This window comes from Antedon bifida, chromosome 10 (genome assembly GCF_963402885.1).
Source record: "Antedon bifida chromosome 10, ecAntBifi1.1, whole genome shotgun sequence".
NCBI lineage: Eukaryota > Metazoa > Echinodermata > Crinoidea > Comatulida > Antedonidae > Antedon > Antedon bifida.
In genome coordinates, this window is record NC_136235.1 from 1,353,792 (window position 1) to 1,363,030 (window position 9,239).

The 9,239-nt window shown below is 38.7% G+C and overlaps 2 protein-coding genes across 2 annotated transcripts; both read left to right on the top strand.

Annotated features, from left to right (window-relative positions):
- Positions 1-826: 826 nt before the first annotated feature.
- Positions 827-7,258, top strand: LOC144854541 (uncharacterized; the record flags this gene model as incomplete). The annotated part of the gene is made up of 3 exons (XM_078712488.1): positions 827-871; positions 1,508-1,643; positions 2,103-7,258. Coding segments are annotated over exons 2-3 (5,292 nt in total), but the record flags the coding sequence as incomplete, so codon positions are not given.
- Positions 7,237-8,936, top strand: LOC144854418 (uncharacterized). The gene is made up of 2 exons (XM_078712374.1): positions 7,237-7,676; positions 8,098-8,936. Exons 1-2 carry the CDS (start codon positions 7,265-7,267, stop codon positions 8,121-8,123), a joined length of 438 nt encoding a protein of 145 aa, XP_078568500.1. The 5' UTR covers positions 7,237-7,264; the 3' UTR covers positions 8,124-8,936.
- The last annotated feature ends 303 nt before the right edge of the window (positions 8,937-9,239 follow it).

A 9,239-nucleotide genomic window follows, 5' to 3' on the forward strand; every position in this document is an offset into this window, starting at 1 on the left:
GATGAACTATGTTCAAAAAATATAAAAATATATAATATATATGTACTTAAATACAAAAATGTAGCCTACAATACTATACAAAACGTTGAGTTTTTTCTTTTGGGATTAAATTTTTTTTTAGAGCAGACTTAAAAATATTTATTGTTACCACATTTCTTAGTTTGGTGGGTAGCAAATTCAGGTATGTTGGTGCTCTATAGATGAAGCTGTTCTTAAAAGTTTCAGTTTTAGGGAAAGGGACGACACATTTCCTCTCACTGACACTACTTCGGGTACATCGATGATTTGGAATTCTGGCAAGACGCAGGGCAAGGTATTCCGGAGAAGACCATTTGCAAACCTGTAGGCAAGGCAGCCCAATTGTAGATGCATGCGATCTTGGACTGTATGAAGATTTAAGGTGTTGTAAATGTTAGTTCGTGGTGTGAGAGGATGAGCTTTAAGGATAATGCGAAGTGCTCTATTTTGAATGGTCTGTATTCGGTCAATATTCGATCTGATTATTAATTAATGAAATGACCGAGCAGGCGATAAGATGGAGATGGAAAAGAAAAAGATAAATTTGAATCAATGTGAATGCCAAGATGTTTCTGTTTGTCAGTTTGTGATATGGGTATATACGAAACGATATTAAAAGTAGTGACTTTTATTTCTAGCTAGTTTATATCACTGCGGCTACCTGGTGCTAAATTGGGTCCACTTGAGCAGTTACCGTAGTACTATTTCTATTATTGAAGTTAATAAAGGCATAAATGGCGCTCCGTAGAGAATGCTCCAGTCGTCAGAATGACGCTCTGAATATACCTCCTTTTTTCATAAAAAATTATTCTCGTCGAAAGTCTATATTTCTGGTCTTGATGGCACAAAAGACGTAGTAGATTACTTTTAACTACCATCTTTCTTACGCAGGGTAAATATTACTAAAATAAAATGTGCATTATTACTCTACCTAGCTAAGCTAGTTAGTCCAGGCCCGCCGTAATTAACTAGCCTAGGCCTAGCTAGTAGTAGGCTAGAGGAGGGCCTATTAGTATAGGCTATAGGCTGGGCCTAGCTAGGACCTCTCTAGAGAGGCCCGGTTAGCTAGGCCTAGATTTTTTAGCTAGATAGTAGAGAGGCCTTGACCCGCCGCATAATATAATAAGAAGGTCTAGAATAGGGCTAAATCTAGTTAGACCTATCAATCAGGTTCAGGGGGTATAAAAATAAATTATTTATTAGTTTAGGTCAGGAGGATTTTTTAACAAACATCATGCATGGTCATGTGGTCTACTACAGAAAACGTTATGTTTTTTTTGTTGGCTACGTTTCACTGCACAGCATTGTTTGTCATTGATTGAAGATGTATGTGAGATGTCTTCCATCATGAAAAAGGCATATGCCTTTTTAATATTATTAATAATTAATAAATAATATATATTATTAAGCCTTATAAAAGCTAGATTACAGACTGTAGCTCACCAGACAAATTTATTTTTGTTTTAATATTTATAATCTGTTTTTATAGATGGCATTAGCTCCTGACACCAATGGAACTGAGTCATCTAGTCTTGTTATAACTTGTAAAGGCAATATCAATGACAGCGATTTGACAGAAAAACTCCAGAAAATTAGACTTCAACTGACTGAGCTCTCAGAAAGTGGTAAAGGTTTTTTTTATTTTATGATTTTGTATGCTCATGTCATCTATATTGAATTCCTTTCTATTTACACTTACTTACACTAAACATGTTATATAATAATGAATTGATTCACAACCTACCAAGTAGATATTTAAACAATTACTTAAACTAACTGAGTGATCAATGCCACAAAATGATCATAAAAAATGTACTGGAGCTGTAGCTTGGTGGTTAACATGTTTGCCTTCCAATCCTAAGGTCCAGGTTTTAAATGAGATTTAGTTTATAAGCACAATAAATTATAAAATAGTGTATCCCATCCTGTAATTGGCGAGTTATTCGCTGTTGGATGCGTATAAAAATTTAAAATCAGTTTACATATCATGTGAAAGACAGTGGCTGATGTTAAGTTTGATTGCTTAAAAATAAACATTATTTTGGAAAAATGTTTATATAACTGTCTGCATTTTTTTTTTCCAGATGATGATTCACTTTCTATTTCAAAGATAGAACCATGGAATAGTGTCAGAGTGACCTTTAACATCCCACCAGAATCAGCACAACGCCTTCAACAATTAGCACAGACTGACAGCCAAGTACTACAGAATTTAGGCATTTTATCAGTAAAAATTGAGAACAATGATCAGGTTAATATTCCACCACCTCAATTGCCGTCATCCATTTCTCATGCTCAACCTTTGACCTCAGTGGGACTGGGAAAATCTGTGATGTCATCAGCACCATCTACTTCATCTCAAATTAGAATGACAGTAGCCAATCAACAGCAACAGCAGATGAACACAATGAATTTTGGTGCCATGCGTCCTAATTTCCCATGGGGGCAAGTCCAGGTGCCAAGGATGCAAGGAAATCTTCCGGTTGGAATGCAAGGAAACATAACACAAGGAAATGTCCCTGCAGGAATGCAACCGGGCATCCAACCAGGTGTGCAGTTCAATGTACAACAAGGCATTCAACAGAACATGCAAGGACAAGGGATGCATGGTAACATACAGGCAGGTGGTAACATTCAACCGGGAATGTCATCGCCAAACATGCAAGGTGGGATTCCATCCAGCATTCAAACTACCATGCAGTCTGGCAGACAATCAGCAATGCAAACAAACATACAAACTAGTGTTCAACAGGGTATGCATCCTAATATGCAGGGAGGGCCTATGCCCCTGGGATTACAAGCAGCCATGCAGCCAGGAATGCAAGGAAACATGCCACCTGGATTACAAGGGAACATGCCACCTGGGATGCAAATGAACATGCAACCAGGAATGCAGCAAGGGATTCAAGGAGGGATTCCACCAGGAATGCAAGGAAACATGCCTCCAGGGTTGCAGGGTAATATGCAGCCGGGTATCCAGGGAGGTATGCAGCCAGGTATCCAGGGAGGTATGCAGCCAGGAATCCAAGGAGGTATGCAGCCAGGTATCCAGGGAGGTATGCAGCCAGGAATCCAGGGTGGCATGCAGCCAGGAATACAGGGAGGTATGCAGCCAGGTATCCAGGGTGGTATGCAGCCAGGAATCCAGGGAGGTATGCAGCCTAATATCCATGCAATGCAACAAGGAATGAATCCAAACGTACCACCTTTCAATCAAATGCCTCAGTTCTTTTATCCAGGTGAAATTCAAAGATTTGGCCTAAATATGAGCCCACCATCAGATATCAGACCAAAGAAAAAGAGAAGATCAAGACCAAAAGCTAAAAAGAAAGGTAGTGAGAAAGATAAGGATGAAACAGAAACTACTGATGTTCAGCCTAAAGATACAGACATTTCAAAAAGTGATATGAAATCTATTGCAACTCCACCAATCAATCAAATGATTCCTGCAACTAACTCCGGTCACTCAGTCGCAAACCAGAATCAGCCGGTAGCGACGTCTACGCAATTTGCTGACCCAACACAACCTACCACAACATCTAATCTGGCAGTTAAAAAGCCAGATGTGTCTATCACAAGCCCTTTGTTAGTAAATCTGTTACAACGTGAAATACCTGGTACTCAGTTTCCATTCTCAAATCGTGGTGGGATTCCTACATCATTAGCCAGTACACTCCAGCATGCTGCTATATTAAATTCTAAGAAGATGAATAATATGCCTCAATCTACATTATCTCAAGGCCTTCCACCAATGCCTCCAGCTAGTGAAATTACCAGAATGCTACCCGAGTCTATTGGTCTCCCTCCTCTACCTACAAGTCAAGTCGTTTCTTCTATCCCATCTCATATGTCATCACCCCAATCTAACGTATTAATGACTCCAGCTGTTCGTAGTCAAACACCAAACAGACAGCAAAACGTAAGCCAACCTGTTGCGACTCAACATTTTCAACAACCCTCTGATGAAAATCGAATTAATCAACCAGCTGGAGACGGAACTCATAATGTGTTCAGTGCACAACAGAATATCCCTGCTAGTAATGCTGCTGGGGTCATGTCATTGCAACAGCCCAGTTCAGTCTTGCAGCCTGGTTTAGGTGCATCATATGGACAAATAGAGCAATGCCGTCGTATGCCAACTCCTTTGAGTAACAACATGTCACCACCAGTAAGACTTTCAGGTATGCAATCTCCTGGACCAAATAAGTTACAGTTTTCAGCTCCTGGTATGACTAATGCAAACATACCTCATGGATTACCAACGTCATTACAACAAAGTCAGGTTCCGACATCAGCAGGTCCAACGGCTGTATATCAACAAGGATTAAATCCGATGATGCAACAAGGCCAAAGACAGTTCCTTACTCCAGCAACTCAAATTAGGAATCAACTACCATTTCCGCTTCAACTACAACAACAGCAGCAGCAGACACAACTTAATCAGTACTTTCCATCAAATATTACTCCAAGCCAAACACCTTCAAATCAAGGCATTGATTTTGCACATGGTGCAAATTTCAATCCAGGAAATATGTTTCCTCAAAGACAACAAGCTCCTGGAAACTTGCCATTTAACATGGTAAATATTCCAACCTCAAATCTTGCACAATTTAGAATGCCGTTACCAGCAGATGTATCTCATCCAGGTAATAAGGGAATGATGCCAGGAACCAGTGGAAATATGATGCAAAATCCACCAGTTGGTATGATGCCTGGAAAGTCACCGGTTCGTTACAGGGGAAATCAACAAATACCACATGCTACTCACTTGCCGCCAACAAATATTATGTTTCCTTCCATTCCAAGGTTTCCAGCAAAGCCACAAAACAATATGGTTATGCCATTTGATGAGACAACTTTAGATGGCATAAGTGATGCAGAAAAAGACTTGCTTGCAATGGCGGAGAAGGTGGCAAATGAAGCAGGAATGGAAACAAGCAACAGAATGGCAAATCTCTTCTCCAAAGACAACAAACAAACTGAAGTTGTGTCTAATGAAATGCTATTGAAGAAAGATCCAACCCAATTAAAAGAAATGGATTCTATTAAAGTTCCTCTTGGTGAAAGTGTTAAATCTGGTGATGTTAAACAGCAGAAATCACCAGTTATTCAGCTTACTAAACATGATATGTTTATGGCTGGAGATACTCAGAATATTGCATCATGGAGCTCAACCATTCTTCCAATACATGGTAAAGACCGATATTCGATACACACTCCCACCACTACAGGAAACGGAGATAAAAAGTTGAACTTAAAAGGGGATAAAAATAGCCAATTTAAAACTCAAGTGTTACCTGAAGGTGGTCCTTCAAGCAACTCATTGAACTCGCATCAACCATCTTCATTCTCTCTTCCTGTTGAAGCAGCTTCAAAAGCAGGCAGTTCTCAAGGTACAGTTGGATCGGATATGCCACCTTTTGAGACTGGAGCTCATTATGTATCGATGCCAAGTACAGAAGGACCATGTCAAAACACAAATTTTATATCACAATATAATACTGCAGGTGCTGTTACTGATAAGAAACTTAATAACCCACCTGTATCAGTTGATGAGTTGCATAGAAAGAATATATTTGGTATGAATGTCAATACACCAACTCAAATTAATCAAGGTGTTGTACAAGAACAAAAAGTTTCTGATAAATCTAGTATTTTAATGCAAATGATTCATATGGATTCGATGCGGAATAACTCTGGTATGATTAACCTAACAAGAAGTGTAAGCGAACCAGTTGGATCTCATGGAGTTCCGTTAGAGAACATAAGTGCTGATTCAATAAAGATGCCGACTCTTGAGAGAATGACGCATGATAACGAAAATAGTTCTTTACCTCAACAGCAGGAAATTAGCAAAGATGTTGCTGAATTAAATGCTGAGTACGTTCCCAAGACAACTGTTTCCAGTGCTTCTCAGCCTCTGATGCCACAGTTAGTTCCAAAACAGCCCCCTCAACAGCAAAAGATGTATTCACCAAAATCGTTATTATTACCTAGCTGCATGCCTCCTCCGGGTCACGGCTCAACTGGAAATTTAACAAATTCTGAAACTCAAAAATCGAGTAAGTTTGATAAGAGAGCAAGGTCTGTATCACCCGTAACACAGCAAGGAAGCGAGTTTCCAAGATTACCTTTAACTAGTGCGTCATTTATCAAGCAGACTCCATCTCCTACTACATCCAGTCCATCAGGCATGGGTATGAGTGCTAGTGCACTGTTAAGCTCAATTGCAAAGTCAGCATACAATGCAGGTATGACACCAAGAATGCAGAGCCCATCCGAAAACAGACCTCCAACATCACAGCCGATCGTAATACCTGCAGCAGCTACAACAGGTACACCCTCTCCAACTAATCTCCCTCTGTATGCAAACCCTTTAGGACCAGACGCTCATACCAAACCTATCACTGTTAAGGTTTCACCAGTTACTGCTCCAGAAGTTGTAAAATCAACACCTTTATTACCTTCAGTTTTACCAAATGTTAGTCTAGCCTCAACAGAATCTAATGTATCACCAACAGGTGATGAGAAGCCGAATTTAACAGAACCATCGGAAGTTGAACAGACACCTCAAACTCCTCAAACCACAGAAGTACCATCAGTACCGATGGAAGAAACAACACCTGAACAAATTGACCCACCTAAGTTAAGTGTTCTTGTAGAACAGCCAACACAAAATAAAGAGAGTGAGAGATCTACGTCGACTGTTGAGCATAGTATCGGTGAGGATGCAGTGAGAGAACAATTGACTGTAAAAGAAGAAATGTCTGAGCCTGATTTAACACAAAATTTGTCATCTTCTGTGCAATTAAAAAGAAAGTATGATGATAATCCTCTTTGCGATCCGCCTCCTAAGGTGTTGAAAATAGACAGCGAAACGAAACAAGAAGACTTAAAGAAATCTGCAAATGCTGATCTAACAGACTCTGATGATCACAGGCCTTTACCACTTCTTGTTAGAGAATCAACTATTGAAGTAGGAAAGATTTTATCTGAAAAAGGCCAGACTGCTGGAGACATGTCTTTGGAGTCTGAAGAAAGTTCAGTTGCAACTATGCCAACACTACTGCCATCAAAGGTAGAGCTCATGGACATTGCTAAATGCAAAGACACTCATCAATTTCCTTTTAAACTTGAAAGTGAAGCTCAGACTGCTGGTGAGGGTGCGAGTATATCTGAACCAATAACAAATCCTGCCCCTCCAAAAGATTTAACGCCACAAAACAGTGAAGTAAAACCTACAAATATGAAAGAAACAACAGAGGCAAAACAAGAAAGCGCACATATAGTTAAAAAAATTGAGATTCCAACGGTGAATACATCAAAAAGTCCTCCTGACACATCTCCTGCAAGTTCTAAAGACAGCACAAAATCATCACCGGTTGAAAGAAGAACTACACCTAAAAGAAGAGCTGCAGAAGAAGCCAGCCGTCCACTGTCTGAGAGATCAACACCAAGTCGCCAGTGTACCCTTCAAGTGGATGAACCACCGGCCACTCGAGCTAGAAGGGCAACACGAAACAAATCACCAGCTGATCACCCAGCACGACTCAGAGAAAGAGAGGATTCCGGGAGCAGTCGCGACCAGCATGTTGAACAAGGAGCAGATACTGATGGACGGATGACTAGGAAGAGAAGTACAAGAATAATAGGAAAAGGTCTGTTAAACCTATTTATTTAATGACATTTTTTTTATATATATATTTATCCAATCACTCTTAAGTGAGATATTTCCCTTAAATTGTGTATTCACTTAGAAAGGAGATTTTTTTTTTAATTGTAAGGGTAAGTGTTTCCCTGTGTGAATGGTGAATACAGCCCCTGGATATCAGCGGGCCTCACAGTTCAGCTGGAAAGGTTACTCTCTCTAAATTTACTTAAAAAACAGGACCATATGTAAAACAGGTGCAATATCTATACCTGATATGTTTTTGTCCTGTCTAAATATGTTTTAAATAAAATAAATAAATATTTCTCTATAAAAAAAAAATTGGATATTATTTATTATCCACAATATTTAAGATGATGTACCAATACAGGTTGTTCCTTATTTTAATGTTTTCTTATCTATTCTTACAGGATCAAAGGATACCAAGGACAAGTAGGGCCAGTACACCAATTCATCTGATGTAGTAGCAGTGATATTTATCCAGGGTTGTTTTAAGCCCTAACACATAATAAATAAATATCTATCCCATGCATATTTTTATGTTTAATAAGCTTACTTATATTTACTGCATATCAGTCTCCTTATTACTTTCTTTTTTACAAACTAATAAGGATTGTCATTTCATTATCAATGCTGCCAAATAAATGCACAAGCCCGTAGCCAGAGTTCAAACCCCCCCCCCCCCCCCCCCCACTTTTTTTTTTGTTCTGCCTGAAGAAATAGATACCAGTCGCGGAAGTAATGGTAAATAGGCATCCTTACTAGCCCAGCTTTTGATGATTTTTGCCCTTGTATACTGTTTTATGTATTGTCCCTAATATTTAATAACACACAACGTTATGTACACTAATGTTTCTTAATTACATTAATGTTGCTTAATCAACTACCATTTTTAGGATCTGTATAATTTCAAATACATATTTTTTTTTTACAATCTGCTGTCAGGATTATCACCTTAGTTATGTTCTCACCAAAAGATAATAACTATAATTAGTAATAGTTCTAACAGTTAACACTTTCCATTTCAATTGTATATATAAAAGTATTACATACAGAACTATGATATCACTTTTTACGTTTATCAAAATGGAGAAACTGTAACATTTTAATCTACTGTGTTTTAGGCATATTTTGTAAATAACTTTTGTACACAATGTGTAACCTCTGTAAATATTATTTTTAAAGAAATGTGAGTACTGTATAGTGATTGTTGTAAACCGCATGCAAACAATTAAATGAGGCAACTGTGTTTCTATCTAACTTGTTGGTTTGTTGTGTTAAAGCAAGGCAATTTAACAACAGAACACTGAGCTCTCCTTGCCAAGATAGGAACAAAGTCCTTTGATCCTATGTCTGGCTGCGACAAATATACCAACAGTGTACTGTGTACATATTTCCCGCAGTGTATGTTGGGCGTGGAACCGATCACAGCCACAGATAAACCCTTTGATCTCCGGCGCGTGCTGTTGTTAGATTGCCTTGGTTTAAGGACTGTGTTGTGTTTTCATATCATTTTCCTGAATTTATTGATTTATTTATTTCATAATCTCAT